We start from the raw sequence: 18,258 nt of genomic DNA, 5'->3' as shown, positions 1-18,258 counted from the left end.
AAGCCCTTCCCAGGCCCCCAGACCTCCCCACAATCTAGCAGTCCAGGGGGAACAGGTAGGTCAGCACTAAATATATACACTAAATTTTAACTAGTAATAGACTAGTTTGAAGCAGTAGGGCCAGACCTCAGCAGTCACATATGTAGAACACAGTTACCAGGTATCCCTGTTCCTGTTGGGTCTTAGTACCTATGATTTTGGCACACTGTGAGGCCCTTCTCTAGATGAAGCTCGGGAAGTAAGGACGCTCAGGCCCCTGCTGGACAAGGCCCCAAGGCTGGCAACCATTGCCCAGCAGCATGTCCCCTACCTGGACCAGTGTAGGTGTGCAGTAGAGGCCAGGAAGTCAGTGCTTCCAAGGAAAGCTGGAACTGTGGTCAGTGATGTCCTCAGCTTTCCTTACTGATATGTAGAGAAATGGATAAGACATATGCATACCCATTCCTCACTGTTCTGAGGGCTTTGCAGCCACCAGCACCCATATCCAAAGGTTGATCTAGAATCTCTTGCTCCTTTCCCAAGATCAGGACTCCTTGAACAATGCCAGTTTAATGGATGTATTAGGAGGGTACAGATGCCAGCTGTGCAGGGCTCCCACTGACCATCTCAGCCAGGAAAGACTGCAGTCCACCAAGTTCATAGGAAATCCTGAAGTGATCTGGGCCAAGTGGACAAATTCATGAAGAAATGGAGGCCAGAAAGATAAAGGCACTTGCTGCCAAGCCTGAGGACCCAAGTTCAGTCTCTGGGAACCAAGTGGTAAAAGGAGAGAACTGACTTCTACAAGTTCTCCTCCATAACGTGCGCACCATGACATGCACAGCACACAGACAGACAGACAGACAGACAGATAGGTATAACAAAAATGATTTTTAAAAAGAAAATGTGAAGTGACTCCTCCATCAGAACACTCGTGAGTAGACATGACAGACAAGGCAGCTGAGTGCAGATGTGGAACCCACGGCAAGCTTGCTGAGAACCAAGGTGCCTGGTCTCTCCCACACCCAGTTGGCCTTGACCACAAGGTGAAAAGTCCTTTCATTGGAGAAACCTAAGGACACCAGCTAGACCAACTTCAGCACCAGGACACTAGCATCTGTGCCTAAGTGGGACACACTCAAGACTCACTTTTGGGGTTCCACCAAAACACAAAACCTGAACCTAAGTAAGAGGTGACCTCAGGCAGAACCAGTGGAAGGACATCTACAGATTAGCTGCTCTGGACACTTCAGATGTCAGTGTATTAAAATACAAATGAAGACTGCAGAGCTTCCAGCAATAGGCAAGAACATCAGCACATCCATACTCTGGGGTCCGGGACCCTGGAAAGGAATCTAGCTTGGAGGGACATGCTCAGTAGGCCAGGTGAGGTCACCAGGATCACAGTCCTTTGTGGGACGTGCAGAACTGCAGTGTCTGGGTGAGAAAGCACACTGTCTCCCATCCACTCTCCAGGGCTTCAGAAAGCAGCTTCTGCCGGGCGGTGGTGGCGCATGCCTTTAATCCCAGCACCCAGGAGGCAGAGGCAGGCGGATCTCTGTGAGTTCGAGGCCAGCCTGGTCTACAAAGCGAGCTCCAGGAAAGGCGCAAAGCTACACAGAGAAACCCTGTCTCGAAAAACCAAAAAAAAAAAAAAAAAAGCAGGTTCTGTGCAGAGTGGTGGGCAGTGGGCAGAGCAGTGACAGTTCCCAAGGCAGGGGTCTGAGCCAACCCCTCCAAATGTCCTTTCAGCTTCTATCAAAGGCCAGTCTTCAGCTGGCAGTGGTGGCACACACCTTTAACTGTAAGATGAATTGCTAAACGGTCTTATTAATGAAAAACCCAGAGTCAGATATTGGGGTGAAAAACTGAGAGATCAGAGGAATAGGACAAGTCACAGCCAACCTCATCTCACCAACTCCTCAGCCTTCAGAGAGAGCTGCTTCCTGTATATTCATGCCTATATGCCTTTCTGTGCCCTACCATCTTACTTCCTCTCTCTGCCCGACTGTATCACTTCCTGTCTGTCTGTACAGACCTCCATGGTTAGTGCTGGGATTAAAGACATGTGTCACCATGCCTGGCTCTGTTCCCAGTGTGGCCTTGAACTCATAGAGATCCGGATGGGTCTCTGCCTCCCGAATGCTAGGATTAAAGGCATGTGCCTGACTTCTATGTTTAATATAGTGGCTGGCTTTTTCTTCTGATTTTCAGATAAGCTTTATTAGGGTACACAATATATTGGGGGATACAATATATCACTACATTTAACTCCAGCACTTGGGAGGCAGGGGCAGGTGGATCTCTGTGAGTTCGAGGCCAACCTGGTCTACAGAGCAAGTTCCAGGACAACCGGGGCTACACAGAGAAACCCTGTCTCAAGAAACAAACAAACAAAAAAGGGTAGTCTTCTTTCTCCTGCCCAACCAAAGAGCCTGCAAAGCTGGCCACAGTTCTCTGTGACTCTGCCCACACAGGTACCGTGTAGAATGCCGTGGGCAGTGGGCAGGGCTGTATTGCTCTCCTGCACCTGACCTCAGCTGGGCCCTGCTGTGTAGTCATGGCTTGGGCCCAGGTTATCCCCTGCTCACAAGTCTGACGCCTTCCTCAACTCATTTCTAGCCCCAAGCCTTCCTGCCCTGTGCTGGAGGTAGTGGGAGGGACCATCCCTGGGACAGTGTTAGCTGTATGGAAGCTTTGACCCTGGCCTGTAAAGGAGCCATGTATCCCATGGAGTCCACTGGCTTTGACCACAGCTCCCCGAAGGACTCCAGTCTGGGCTTGGTGAATCTCTTTGAGATATTTCTGCAGATTTCCTTACTGTCTAGACTTGCTACCATGTCAAGATTGTGCCATAGGTGGCAGGAAGGAGTTCCCAACCCTGGGACAAGTACCAAGGTGTGGGTTGCCATAGTGTTTGCTCAAGTGCCTGTGGACCAAAAGACATCTCTGAATGTGTCTCATGTTGTAAAATGTTTATTTTATTTACTGGTTTTTCGAGACAGAGTTTCTCTGTATAGCCCTGGCTGTCCTGGGACTTACTCATTAAACTAGGCTGGCCTTGAACTCACAGAGATCCACCTGTCTCTGCCTCCTGAGGGCTGGGATTAAAGGCATGCACCACCACACCTGACACAAATAAAAATTTTTAACAGCTGAGCCCAGGGAAATCATTCCATATCCTCTAGGCAAGTGTGCTATCAGAAACAAGCCTACCTGTGTGGTCCCTCACAGGGTTCTAGGCCCAGGGTACCATTAGGTGCTGTGCCATACTAGGGCTGTCAGTTGAGTGAAGAGTCACTGTCCAGAGACAGTTTTTCCTCTCAGTGCTTTGTATTTTATAGAGTCCCAGGCCTTTGAAGTGACAGGAATCTCCTACCAGGCCAGCCCCAGCCTGCCTCCCGCTAGGTCAGCCCACCTCTCCTAGGATCTGAGTTCTTTGTATTCTGAAGGCCACTTGAGACGTGGGATGCTTGGGCCTATAACATCACTCTGGGAGCATTGTGTACTACTTGCCTATCTTGGTCCTGTAGGTCCACAGGACCTTCTCTGACCCCTCTGCTGTCTTTCTGTGAGCCCTTCAGTCCCTTGTGGCCTGCAGCATATGCCAGAAGTACCTGGATGCAGTCATCTACAGGTGCAATCACCCACACACTCCAGGCTACCTGAGGAACAGTAACACCCAGAGGGCACAAGCACATGCCAGCTCTGGCAAGGACCAGGGAGCCAGAGCAGGGCATGCAGGGTGTTCCAAGGCATGGAGCTCCAGCACCCAGAATAGCAGCAGCAGATTGTCATGACTTCTCATAACTGTGGAGAATAGGGGGACTATGTCAGAACCTGGTCTTTCCCCTGTTCTCATCACAGACATCCTCTTATGTTGTGACTGTATTTCTGCAGTGTGTGGGGTGGCCCCAGGCCCCGGCTGGGCTGAGTGAGGGGCATATGGTGCTTCCAGGGTTTATGTCCACTCGACCCTGGTGTAGTGCACCTCTTTCCCAGCAGCCTTTGCTTTCTCCTGTACTTTCTCAGGGAAGGGCGACCACAGCTGACCCACAAGGTGGAAAGGGAACTTTTTTTTTTTTTTAATTTTTATTTTGCAATACAATTCAGTTCTACATATCAGCCACAGATTCCCTTGTTCTCCCCCCTCCACTCCCTCACCTTCCCCCCAGCCAGGCAGGTGGATGAAGGGCATGCCAGCCCTTGGACAACAGGGGACATTGAGAAGGTCCAGTCAGCACAGGTCAGAGGGCAGCAGCAGAGGGCCCATAGCAGTGAGAAGTGGCTTGGCTACAGTGCCTTGTGTCCACACAGGGTTCAGGCTTCCCAGGTCTAGGGTATTGCTAGAGGCTAATGGGAGGCCTTTCTTCTTTCTTCCAGAACAGAGCCCAATGCTAGTTGAGTATAAGTTCTCATTGTCTCCACTTGAAAGACACAAAGCTCAGCAGGAGCTTATGGGGAAAAGGAATGCTCTGGGCTTACAGGAAGCAGGAGTGGGGAGACAGAACTATGCAGCCCTCCCCCATTCCTGGGAGAGAAGCAGCTCACTGAAGCCTGGGTGCTGTTCCCAACTCCCAACTCAGGTAAAGCAGGGGGAATAGTCACTCTACTGTCTTTCTTTTGGATGAATGTCACCAGTGAGCCTCCTAGCCATGGTGATTCTGAGAGGGCAGGTGAGCAGCTTGGTGGGCCGTACAGTGGGCTACCCCACCAACTCCCGGCCTGTGTGATCTTCAGCAGCCTCTCTGGAGTGTCCCACACAGACTGTGTCTTGGTTGGGTTCTGTGTACAGGGTCTGACTGACTGGAGACTCACGGTCACAGAGGACCAGACGGAGCTCCCTAGTCTTCTCCAGGAAGGGACACAGCTTCCACAGACCACATCTGTGCCACATCTGCAAAGGAAACTCAAGGACGCAGCTAGGAAAATACTCAGCCTCAGCCAAGAGAGGGAGCAGCTCCTGGAAATGGGGAACAGACTCCGAGCAGAGCTGGGCCGCCCTGAAGGTAAGTACCTGGGAGAGGTAGTGGGCCAGGCCACAGTTGGGGTTATGCCAATGGGGAGGGAAGGTGGTGCCATGGTTCTGCCACAGGAGGCCAAAAGAGAGAAGTTTCCTGGCTTGCTTGCCACAAGCCTGGGGCCAGAAAGAGGGCTGCAGGCTGGCTTCACAGAGGCCACTGGTGGTGGAATGGAGCCAACCAGACGCCTTAGGCACAAACAGGGCTTCATCTCAGCACTGGGTGTCCCTTGACCCACTGCTACATCTGGAAGAAACAGCCTTGGAGCAGCTGAGGTTCTGTGAGGCAAGCAACACATTGGTTCCAGGCCAGCCCCCTGTGGGTGTGCCCAGATAGCGCAGCCATGTCTGCAGAGACTCAGTGGATTTCCTACAGAAGCAAGTGATACTTGAGTCCCAGGATTTTTTGTTTGTTTGTTTTTGTTTTGTTTCTTTTAAATGTAAAACAGCTGGGTATAGTGGCTCATGCTTGTCATCATCCCAGCACTCGAGGCTGAGGCAGAAGGGTCACAAGTTCCAGGGCAGCCTAGGCCGTGGTGTAAGACCCTATCTTAAAAACAAACAAGGGTTAGACCCTATCTTAAAAAAAAAAACGCAAGTGACTCGGTGGCTAGGAGAACTTGAAGTTCAGATCCCAGTGCTTACTACAGGGTCCAGGCCAAGACCAGCCAAGGAGCACAGCTCTAGGAATATAAATATAAATATATAAATATAAGGGTCCACAAATAGACCCTGTCACTACAGGCCAGGCAAAGCAGATGTCCATTTGGACCACCTTTTCCTTTTTTTTTTTTTTCTTTTTTTTTTTTCAGTTTTGGTTCCTGTCCTGGAACTCACTTTGTAGACCAGGCTGGCCTCGAACTCACAGAGATCCGCCTGCCTCTGCCTCCTGGGTGCGGGGATTAAAGGCGTGCGCCACCACTGCCTGGCTAGATTTATTTATTTTTATTGGTGTTTTGTCTACATGTATGTCTGTGTGAGGGTGTCAGATCCTCTGGAACTGGAGTTACAGACAGTTGTGAGCTGCCGTGTGGGTGCTGGGAATTGAACCTGGGTCCTCTGGAAGAGCAGCCAGTGCTCTTAACTACTGAACCATCTCCCCGGCCCCTTGTTTTTTTTTTTTTTTTTTTTTTAAGTTTTATTTATTTTTTATTATGTATACAGAATATATGACTGCAGGCCAGAAGAGAGCACCAGATCTCATTATAGATGGTTGTGAGCCACCATGTGGGTGCTGGGAATTGAACTCAGGTCCTCTGGAAGAACAGTCAGTGCTCTTAACCTCTGAGCCATCTCTCCAGCCTGTTTTTTTTTGTTTTTTTTTTTTTTTTTTTTTTTTTTTTTTGAGACAAGGTCTTATATAGCTCATTTTGGCCTCAAAAGAACTCCCTGTGTAGTCAAGAATGACGAACTTCTGAGCCTTCTGCCTCTGCCTCCCAGGTACTGGGTTGGGTTACCAGCCTGCACTAACACACTCAATTTTCTATGGGCTGAGGATCAAACCCCCGGCTTCATACACACTAGGCAAGCACTGCACTAACTAACATACATTCCTAGACCTGGTACCTAATGTTTTATTTAATCCAGCACAAGGCAGGCTAAGGCAGGAACGTTGTGAGTTCAAGACCAGACTGCTACAGAGTGAGACTCTTACATAAAAACTAAATCGAGGGATTAGAGCGATGGCTCAGCATTTAAGAGCACGTGTTGCTCTTGCAGAGAACCTGGGTTTGGTTCTAGCCCCCACTTGGTGACTCACAACTATCTATAACTTTAGTTTCAGGATAGCCAACACCCTCTTCTGACCCCCATAGGCACCAGGCATGCAGACAAACCACACATACACATAAAATAAAATGAAAAAAATAAATCTAAATTTTAAAAAAAGCACAAAACAAAAATTACAAGGAAACAAAAATTGGAGCTAATCCACATTTTGGTGAAGATGCCAGCACCTCTTTGTTTTTCTGTTATGTATACGTTCACTCTTTCTAGTCCATGTGCACACCATGTTCATTTACACTCAACTCACACCCTCATCCATAGACTTTTAGGTACACAATGTACACATAGCCTGCTTTTCCTCCCAACAGGGCATGCTGTGCCTTTGGAGTCATTAGCAAGCTGATTCCTAGAAGAGATGGAACAATGGCATTATTGATTTCTTCCTTCTTCCGGTGGTCTGTTGGTGGCGTCTGGGTTTCCTCTTGTCTGCCAGCAGCTTAGTGTCTGTCTCCCACAGACTGCTCTCTACATTCCTCTATGAAGCTATGAAGTGCTGGAAGAGATTTGCACAGCCAAGAGTTAGAATCCCCCTTTGGCCACAGGCCCACAGAAAGTAAATATTCATTAGAAAATCATTATAGGCCAGGCGGTGGTGGCGCACGCCTTTAATCCCAGCACTCGGGAGGCAGAGCCAGGCGGATCTCTGTGAGTTCGAGGCCAGCCTGGGCTACCAAGTGAGTTCCAGGAGAGGAGCAAAGCTACACAGAGAAACCCTGTTTCGAAAAACCAAAAAAAAAAAAAAAAAAAAAAAAAAATCATTATAGGTAAAACATCTCACTGTTTTACTGTATGTATCTTTAATTTTTGTGGTGTTTTCCCCCATTTATATTTTATTATATTATTATACTTCTGATTTATATGCTAGGTATCAAACCCAGGGCCTTGTGCATGCCAGTCAAGCACTCTACCACTGAGCTACATCCCCAGCCCTGCTGATGAAAATTTGATTCATCATGATTTGGGGGAAACCTACCATGCTGGTGGCAATGATGCCTGCCTGTGATCTCAGCTCTCGGAAGGCCCAGGCAGAAAGAGCATGCATTCAAGACCAGCCACAGTCAAAAAGTAAAAGAGAAGGTAACTGGGGCCTCAGTTAGCTTTTCCCTGTGGTCACAGTTGATGTGGTTCTGCCCTCTAAAGCACGTGTGCACAGTTGTCAGATCTGCATATTTAGAAACTACTATGGCTCATGCATCCAGAAGCCTACTGCAAAAGTATATTACTTATGAAGAAATAGCTTTAGCACAAAATTTCACCTCATGAGCCAGTTGAATGAACTATTATAAACCCAGTGTCCCCCTGCTGTGCACCCTCTGGCCCTGGCAGCAGCCTCTTCACTTGGCCTCTCAGACTCCATAAAGGCAGCTACCTCCTTTGGAGGAAACCTGACTTATATTTCATCCTCTCAGGCATTTCTTTTAGCTGTTCCTTTAGCAAACATTTGTGAGCAGAGCTTTCCCCGATCTCCACGTCTGAAAGGGACCCTGGTTTAGCTGATATCTAGAACCATGGCTGAGCTGGAGCTGGGACTCTTCTCCCAGTTTGTTTTTGTTTTTGAGACAGGGTCTCACTGTGTAGCCCAAGCTGACCTAAATTCAAAATCCTTCTGCCTCAGCCTCCCACATGCTGGAATCACAGATAAGTAAGCCAAACTAGGTTTCTGCAACCTTTTCTTCAGAGAAATTTCTCACATCTCCTGAACAGTCAGCTACCAGTCTGGTCTTGGCTCCTGGGTGAAGAGTCTATTCTATACCCACTGGACACTTCTGATCTGTTGTCTTCCAATTTTATGTTGCTGTGTCCAGCTGCGGCTTAATTGGCTTGTCCTAATAAAAACTCCATGTGGCTGGGCAGTGGTGGCACATGCCTTTAATTCCAGCACTCAGGAGGCAGAGGCAGGTGGATCTGAGGCCAGCCTGGTCTACAGATCGAGTTCCAGGACAGCGAGGGCTGTTACACAGAGAAACCTTGTCTCAAAAAAAAACAAAACAAAAACTAGCACACCACACAAAAAAGTCCATGTGTTTCTGATCTCGGGATACATTGTTTTATTTTGTTCTTCATACTCATGAAAATTTAGCCAGAGGGACTAGGAAAATGGTTCAGTGGTTGAGTACTTGATAAGTAAAGATGAGGACTGGAATTGAATCCCCAAATTCCAGTGGATGTGGTAGCCAGAGACAGGGGATCCCCAGAACAAGCTAGCTAGGGAGGTTAGCTATATCAGTGAGCTCTGGGTTTGATTGACAGAGATTTTCTCAAGGAATAAAGTCAAAGGGTCATCAAGAATCATTTCTGCCGGGTGGCAATGGCCCATGCCTTTAATCCCAGCACTCAGAAGGCAGAGCAAGGTGGATTTTTGTGAGTTCGAGGCCAGGCTAGTCTTCAGACTGAGATCCAGAACAGGCACCAAAACTACACAGAGAAACCCTGTCTCAAAAAACTGTAGCAGGAATCTTAAAAGTTCTTATTAATAAAATCAAACCTGAGGCCAGTTATTGGGGTGAACACTGGAAGATCAGAGAGACAGAACAAGCCACAGCTAACCTCACCTAGCCGGATCCTCAGCTGGTCTTGTTTCCTCAGACTGGAAACTTCTGTGTCCTCATATCCAAATGGCTCTCAGCTGAACTGTGCTGCTAGAAACCTGAAAGCTTAACCAGCTAAAAGCTTCTAGTTTCTGGTCCTCATAGCCTTATATACCTTTCTGCTTTCTACTACCACTCCCTGGGATTAAAGGCTTGCTTTCTGGGATTAAAGGTGTGTGTCACCATGCCTGGCCGTTTCCAATGTGGCCTTGAACTCAGAGATCCAGAGGGATTTCTACCTCTGGAGTGCTAGGATTAAAGGTGTGAGTGCCACCATTTTCTAGCCTTTGTATCTAGTGGCTGTTCTGTCTCTGACCCCAGATAAGTTTATTAGGGTGCACAATATTTTGGGGAACACAATACCACCACCAAAAACCAATTAAAAAAAAATCATTTCTAACATCAACCTTGGGCCTCAGAGTCCACATGCACACAGATGCATGCATTTCACACGCATCTATAACCTTTACACAAATGAAATAAAACCATGTACACACACTTGAGAAATGAAAAAACACAAAATCCAACCCTTGTTCCTTTAAATGCTGCTTCCAGTTTCTTTCTCGTCCTCGTGTACCTCACCATGGTAGGATATGTGTTATTCATGAAGTGGCACTGTTTACCTTGTGAGAAAAGGCACGAGGTAAAACAAAACCCACTATAAGAGTTTATTAATGGAAGGGAACAGAAGGGATATGCATAGGCCTACGGAATGACGGTGAAGGAAGAGGGGGAGGGATAGGTAGAACCTGCGTTTATAGCCCCCCCCCCACATGCGAATATGGGCTCATGCAGCTACGCCACGCATGCACATAGATTACATGACCACATAGTGCACGGATTATGTAGGACATAAGGTCCTAGGATGACTAAGCATCTAGTCTGGCTACTGGACAGCACATGTCCAGTCCTGTTTAAACACACACACACACACACACACACACACACACATACACACACACCAAAAAAAAAAAACAACAACAAAAAACCTCCAAGATGTTTAGGTTAACTTAAAATAACTCAAGTTAAATTAATTAATCAAATTATTCATTTGATTTCAAGATCATTCCTCAGTAAAAGAGCACAGAATCATTTATTACAGCCATGACTTTTAAGTTTCTGCAAATACGTTTTTCCCTATTTTTTTTAGGTTTTTTAAATTTTATTTTATATTATATGTATGAGTGTTTAGGCTGTATGTATGTCTGTGTACCATCTACATGCCTGGTGCCTGAAGAGGCCAAAAGAGGGTGTTAAATACACCACAATTAGAGTTATACATGGTTGTAAGCCACTGTGTGGGTCCTGGGAACTGAACATAGGTCCTCTTTAAGAGCAGTAGATGCTCCAAACAGCTAAGCTATCTCTCTAGCCCCACCCCTACCCCATTCTTTTAAAGGAGCTTTGCTGGCCTTATCCTCAGCATCTAGAGCAGCAGGGACTGCTCATGTGTGTGTGTCCCCTGTACAGGCAGATGCATACTTTGATGCACTGCCCAGAGGCCTGTTTCAGTGACTGTTAGTAAAAATATGTTCCTTCTGCTGCTCTGTGCAGCTGTCTGAAGGTTAGTGTTATAGGTTAGGGTTAGGCTGGGAAGTTGTGCTGTGTGTCCCTGAGCTCTGCTAAGGGATGGTGTGTCTCAATTCACACTTGACCTCTGCCCCCAAGTTCTCTAGTGTAAAAGTTGCTTTGGTTTTAAAAAGTAGTTTGCTGTTCTTGTGTTCAAGAAATCCTGTATGATGTACATGGGGAACCAACCCTTTCCTGGTCCTGTTCCCAGGGAAACTGACTCCTTGCCCACTTCCTTCCACCTCTGAGTCCCAGGACCCCCGTGAGGTACCTGAGATACCTTTGGACCGTGGCCTACCTTTGGGACATTTGCAGCCCCACTCAACAACTCAGGTAACTTCTTCACCTAGGAAGTCTGTGTTGACATCTTCCTAAGCACGAAGTATAGGTTCTCACCAGACAAACCAGGGAAGGCAGCAGGAGAGCCTCTTGTCTCTAGCGCCCACCATGGTGCTGGCAGCGCCCAACTCTTCCTGCTCCTTTGCTTTTTATTTGTTTTGGTTTTTGGAGACAGAGTCTCACTATGTAGCCCAGGCTATCTTGAACCCTAGGCCCTCCTGCTCAGCCTCCTGGGTACAGAAATTACACAAGTGCCCTGCCATGCCTGGTTCCTGGATTTGTTTATGGTTTTAAGTAACTAACATACATATGACTTACTATAGCTTTACCCATATGGGTATTATATTTTTACTTTGTTTGTTTATTTGTTTGTTTTTCAAGACAGGGTTTCTCTGTGTAGCATCCCTAGCTGTCCTAGAACTTGCTCTCTAGAACAAGCTGGCCTCTGCCTCCTGAGTGCTAGGATTAAAGGTGTGTGCTACCACTGCCCAAGTGGTATTATATTTTTAATCTTTACCAATATAAACTTTTAAATTTGTCTATTTAATAAAAAATGCCTTGGGGCTAGAGAGATGAGTTGGTGTTAGAGGCACTTATTGCTCTTCCCGACACTTAAGTCTGTCTCCCAGTTCCACCATCAGACAGCTTTCAGCCTCCCGTAACTAACTATAGCTCGTAGGGGGTGGGGTGGGGGCGGGGGCGGTGGGGGTGTCTATCTTAGTGTGACAAAGCACCAGAACCAAAGCAGCTTGAGGAGGAAAGGGTTTAAATGGACTACCTAATCATAGTCCATCATGAAGGGAAGTCAAGGCAGGAACCTAGAGGCAGAAACTGAGGCACAGGCCGTGGAGTAATTCTGCTTACTGGCTTGCTTCTCATGGTTTGCTCAGCTTGTTGTTGTTGTTGGGGTATGTGTGTGTGTGTGTGTGTGTGTGTGTGTGTGTGTGTGTGTGTTTTATTATTTATTTGTATTTTATGTGTATTGGTGTTTTGCTTGCATATTTGTCTGTACCCTATGTGGGTGCCTGGTACCTTTAGAGGTAAGAAGAGACATTAGGCCCCTAGGAACTGGAGTTACAGATGGTTGTGATCCACCATGTAGGTGCTGGGAATTGAACCTGAGTCCTCTAGAAGAGCACCCAGTGCTCTTAACTGCTGAGCCATCTCTCCACCGATTAATTTGCTTTCTAATACAATCCAGGACCACTTGCCCAAGGATGGCACCACCCACAATAGAATGGGCAGGACCCTCCCACATCAATTATTAATAAAAAAAATGCCCCCACAGACTTGCCTACAGGCCATTAGAAGTAGACATTTTCTCAGTTGAAGTTCCCTCTTGCCAGATGACTCTAGCATGTGTCAAAAAGCTAACCGCAATTGACCCCTTATCAACTTGACACAATAATACATCAATATTAAGCCATAACTTTTTCTTTCTTATTTAGTGACTGTTAGTAACTATGTTCCTTCTGCCGTTCTGTGTAGCTTTCTGAGTTAGGGCTATGGGTTAGGATTTTAGGATTAGGCTGGGAAGTTGTGCTGTGTATCCCTGAGCTCTGCTCATGTTAATATCAATAGCACAATATAGTATATATGCCAACATTCAAAAGTCTCAGTGTTTAAAAATTTAAATGCTTTAGTTGGGTGTGGTGGGGAATACCTTTAATCCCATCACTCAGGAGGCAGAGGCAGGTGGATCTCTGGGTTCTAGGCCGGCTGTTCTACAGAGTGAGTTCCAGGATAGCCAGGGTTGTTACACAGAGAAACCCTGTCTTGAAAAACAAAACAAAAAGTTTAAACACTAAAAGTTCAAAAATTCCTTTTAAAACCCCAAATTCTGTCAACTATAGGATTCTGTAAAATAAAAAACAAAAAACTCTAAGAGTAAGGATCCTGGGGCATTCACAATCAAATCAAAGCAAAACCAAATTCTAACAGTGTGAATAATTTAGTGTCCAGTGTCTGGGGTTCATTCACAATCTTAGGGGCTCCAAAAGGCTGGGAAGTTCCACGTCCCCGCTCCACCATCTACAGCACACCTACTTTGTCCCAAAGGCTCAGTCTTTTTTTTTTTTTTTTTTATTAAGAGATTTTCTATTCACTTTACATATCAACCACAGATTCCCCTGTCCTCCCTCCTCCCACCCCCCAGCCTTACTCCCCCCCTCCATTCCCACCTCCTCCAAGGCAAGGTCTCCCATGGGGAGTCAGCAGAGCCTGGTACATTCAGTTGAGGCAGGTCCATTCCCCTCCTCCCTGCACCAAGGCTGTGCAAAGTGTCTCACCATAGACACTAGGTTCCAAAAAGCCAGCTCATGCACTAGGGACAGGTCCCGGTCCCACTGCCTGTGGACCCCCTAAACAGTTCAAGCTAAACAACTGTCTCACTTATCCAGAGGGCCTAGTCCAGTGCCATGGGGGCTCCTCAGCTATTGGTCCACAGTTCATGTGTTTCCAGTAGTTTAGCTAGTTGTCTCTGTGCCTAAAGGCTCAGTCTTGCTCCACTCCACACCAGCTACTATTCTTGGTGGTCATGTTACACCCAGTCCATTATGCACCACAAGAAAGGAGAGAGACAACATTTATGGGTTCCAAAGATTTTAATAAATCACCACATAAGGGGGTCATTGATCGATCAGGGCTGCAGGAAAAGGACTCAGGAGCCTCATTTCTCCTGGCAGTCCTGAGCAGGGGCAGAAGTGGGATTTATAAGCACAAAAATCACAAATATTGTTGCCAAGTTACAGTTACATTTTTTCACCAATCAGGAGCCAAAGGTTAGGGGCTTTCTCTATGTGTTCCATCATTGTCAACCGACATACAGTGCAAGCCTTTCAGTCCAGCCAATCAGACCGATCTGTTCCTTGTGTTGTTAGGAACAGCCATAATGTTTCTAGAGAACTAAAGATGCATAACAGCTCTTTCTGTGCTTTAGGGAGGAGGTGGGTCAGCCACTGAAGAGTCCCCTAGGACTTGAGAACCTGAACTTTAGTTCACCCTACATATAAAATGGAGTCTGGAGTAAAAGTGGCAGTACTTAGGCCAAGGTGCTTTTGCCTGCTCCCTTCAGTCATCCATAGTCCCGGCATCTCTGATACACTGGGGTCTCCACAGCATCTGGGCTGCATCTTCACCAGTGACCTTTCTTGGCCTCTCTTTAGGGACTCTGACCCTGTTTCGTGTTGTCAAGCCTCAGCTGCTCTTCATGATGGCTTCAGTCCTGAAGCTTTCATTGCAACTGAGGCAGCATATTCACCAGTGGCCGTCCTGACCTCTCACAGGGTCAAGCCTCATCTGCTCTCCATGACCCCTTGAATCCTGTAGCTCTCATGCTGCCAAAACCAGTAACCGGTGGAAGATTCTTATATGTTAGCAAGTTTGGCTGCCAGCTTAAGCTGCAGCCTTGGCCCGCTGAGCCCTAGCTTCTGAGTGCTAGCCCTAAGGAAACACTTCCCAGAAGATAAATTTCACCTAACTTATGATGCGGATCTCTCTCTCTCTCTCTCTCTCTCTCTCTCTCTCTCTCTCTCTCTCTCTCTCTCTCTCTCTTAAGGTTTTTTGAGTCTGTGTTTCTCTGTGTGGCCCTGGTGGCCCTGGCTGTCCTAATACTCACTCTGTAGACCATGCTGGCCTTGAACTCAGGGATCTGCCTGCCTTTGCCTCCAGAGTACAGGGATTAAAGGCATGCATCACCACTGCCCGATACTGGTCTCTTCATCACAGCTGATTTTCAGCCTTAGCTAACCAACACTGGTTTTCCAAATAAAACAAAGGTTTCACCTCAGAGGTGCTGATCTCTTCATAGTCACAGCTGATCCTAAAGCCCCAGCTAAAGAAAAACCAGAGATTCTTAGTTTAAAGTATTGCATGAATGTCCCTGCTAGTCTTTGAAGGACTCTCAGACTTCCCCCTGAAACTTCACAACCCACACCTCTATCACTGCCCTCAGCATTCTTACCTTCCAGGTTCCCACAATAGCTCCTTAAGCTCTGAGAACTCAATGGCTTTTCTAGCCCAAAGTTCCAGACCCCTTCCACAGTCTTCTCAAAGTAACATGGTTAGGTCTGTCACAGTAATACTCGCTATCCTCGTACTAATTTCTATCAGTTTGCTTTCTATTACTGTGATAAAAACATGACCAAAAGCAACTTGGGGAAGAAAAGGTTTATTTGACTTTCATGTCTCAATCACAGTCTTTCATGAAAGGAGGAAATCAGGGTAGGAACCTAGAGGCAGAAACTGAAGTAGGAAGCCGGGTGGTGATGGCGCACACCTTTAATCCCAGCATTTAGGGAGCAGAGGCATGTTGATTTCTGTGAGTTTGAGGCCAGCCTGGTCTACAGAGCAAGTTCCAGGACAGCTGGCCTACACAGAGAAACCCTGTCTCCAAAAACAAAAACAAAAAAAAAAAAAAAAAGGAGAAGAAATGAGGTAGAGGCTGTGGAGAAATGCTGATTTTTTAGCTTGTTCCATAAGCCTTACTCAGTGTTCTTCCTTATACAACTTGCTGTCAGGGGTGGTATTATCCACAGTGGACTGGGCCCTCCATATCGATCATTAATATAAAAAAAAAAAAAAGTGCCTCAGACATACAGGCCCGTCCAATGGAGGCGTTTTCTCACTCGAGCTCCCTCTTCCCAGATGACTCCAGCTTGTGTCAAGTTGACAGAAAACTACCCAGCACAGGATCCAATGCACTCTTTTGGCTCCTGCAGGCACCCATACACATAGGGCGTACACACCTATAGTTACAGACATATAAATAAAAATAAATCTTTAAAACTTTTTTGTAATTTTTTTTTTTTTAAGACAAAGTTTCTCTGTGGCTTTGAAGGGCCTGGAACAATTTAGACCAGGCTGGCCTCACAGGGATCTGTCTGCCTTTACCTCCCAAGTGCTGGGATTAAAGGCCTGCTCTACCACACCCAACTTTTAAAATTTCTTATGGACAGGCATATTGGTTATGGCCAAGGACTGGGGTGTAGCTCAGTTGCAGAGCACTTGTTTGGTGTGTGCAGGAGGCCCCAGGTTCCATCCCTAACAAGGTCAACTCCAGCCATTCCGTTTCTCTCACCTGATAGAGACTTTCTGTCACTCAAAGAAGTACCATCTTCTGGTGTGGGGGTGACCAACTTTAATCCCAGCATTTAGGAAGCAGGAGCAGTCAGATCTCTGTGAGTTTGAGGCCAGCCTGGTGAGTTCCAGGCCATTCAAGGCTACATAGTAAGACCCTGTCTCAAACAATAAAATAAGTTCCATCCTTAAGTTTTACCCAGAACGCCGGGCAGTGGTGGCACACGCCTTTAATCCCAGCACTTGGGAGGCAGAGCCAGGCGGATCTCTGTGAGTTCGAGGCCAGCCTGGGCTACCAAGTGAGTTCCAGGAAAGGCGCAAAGCTACACAGAGAAACCCTGTCTTGAAAAAAAAAAAAAAAGTTTTACCCAGAACAGCTTCATGACTTGCAAGATACAAGATATCCGTCCTCTGGTAGTCCAGTGTCCAGCACTGCTCACTCAGACCTTTAGCTGAGGTTGGGGGCGGGGGTTCTACCTCACTAAAAGCTGAGGTCCATGTCTCTGCCACGGGAATGTTCATACTGCTTTGTTCTTCCCACGAGTTTCAATACAACTAGCAATTTATACCATTGACTGGTGAAGCAGCAAGCCTGTGCCTTGGAGCTACATGTGTACAGCAGGGGTTATTTGATTTTTGAGACAGAGTCTTGCAGTCCTCCTACCTGGGCTCCTAAAGTGCTAGGATTATAGGTCACCACTCAGGACCATCTGATTATACCTTTTAATTTACTAATGATTGGCTGCCTCCTTTAAGGCTATGGGAATTTTTTTTTTAATCTCAGTACAGATTCATATTTGTTGAATAACTGCAAATATATGCTCCCAGAAGGAATTTGCCTTTTCAGTTTACTTAAAATAAGTTAAAAGAAAAGAAAGCCATGTAGAGATGGTTTTGCCCTGGGGTGATGTAAATTCTAAGTTTATTCCCAGCCAGGTAAGAACAGCAGCTTTGGGCCAGGGAGCAACATGCCGACCATCACTGGTGAGGGCCACTGAGACTGTGAGGCATGGTAGGGGTAAGGGCAGAGCTAAAATGTGAAAGAAGAATACCAGAACATCAAGAAAAAACATCAAGGCTTAGCCTGAGCAGCTGGGTGGGGAAGAGGGGACAAGTTGGGGGCATTCCTTCTCCATTCACACCTGTGGCCAGCCTGAGGCCACACACAGAGAGCACAGGCCAAGGGAAAGAGCAGAGTCAGGACAGGGCAAGGCCACCCAGGAAACAGGCCTGGAGAGAACAGCCGGGGCACTTGGAGGTCAGTTGTTTGGTCAGAGAAGAAACTGAGCAGGACTGGCCAAAGAAAGGAGGGCAGGCCCAGGTGTTTCCCCAGCAGACCATGCTCCCCATGGAGGAACTATAAAGGAAGCATTGAGCAGGAGGCTGAGCCCAGAAAGGAGGCCCAATTCAGAGTGGAGGGTGCTGCTTCCACACTACTGGAAACTGGGGCATCGTGTGGCACATGCTCCCTCCAGACCCTCCGTGGGCCACACAGGCACGTATACACTTACAAACGTGCTTCTACTCCTGACCTGTGAGAGACGATCTTGAATCACGGGGGAGTTTCCACTCTAACAGTTGGGAATTTTCAGTCACTTGCACAAGTCTTTGCCCAAACTTCTCAAATGTGTGTTGTCAGAAGAAATCTTTCCCACACCAAGTAAACCAGCCTGCAGTCCATTGCAGAGAAACATGCCTGTTATCTGACTACTTCTTCCTAGTATAGTAAATATTTTCTTAAACTATTAATTTCTTCCAAACTATAAAACTACATTTGTTTATTACATCTACTGAAATAATGTAAAACTCTAGAAAAGAAACCAGGCATGGTGGTACTTATCAGCACTGCAGACTGAGGCAAGAGGATGGAGAATTTAAAGCCTGTCTTCACTATGAAGAAGC

At 46.8% G+C, this 18,258-nt stretch overlaps 1 protein-coding gene across 1 annotated transcript in view; it reads left to right on the top strand.

The window, feature by feature from the left end:
- Window positions 1–18,258, top strand: part of Ccdc57 (coiled-coil domain containing 57) — a 111,599-nt gene that overhangs the window by 55,062 nt on the left and 38,279 nt on the right. Inside the window, exons 15-16 of the mRNA XM_059272321.1 lie at window positions 4,775–4,988; window positions 11,153–11,274. Coding sequence (XP_059128304.1) covers window positions 4,775–4,988; window positions 11,153–11,274 — 336 coding nt within the window. The remainder of the gene's footprint in view (window positions 1–4,774; window positions 4,989–11,152; window positions 11,275–18,258) is intronic.

The sequence above is a fragment of the Peromyscus eremicus genome, chromosome 8a, assembly GCF_949786415.1.
Source record: "Peromyscus eremicus chromosome 8a, PerEre_H2_v1, whole genome shotgun sequence".
NCBI classification, from domain to species: Eukaryota; Metazoa; Chordata; class Mammalia; order Rodentia; family Cricetidae; genus Peromyscus; species Peromyscus eremicus.
Note: the sequence above shows the minus strand (reverse complement) of the source record. Positions and strands in the feature narration are given on the sequence as shown.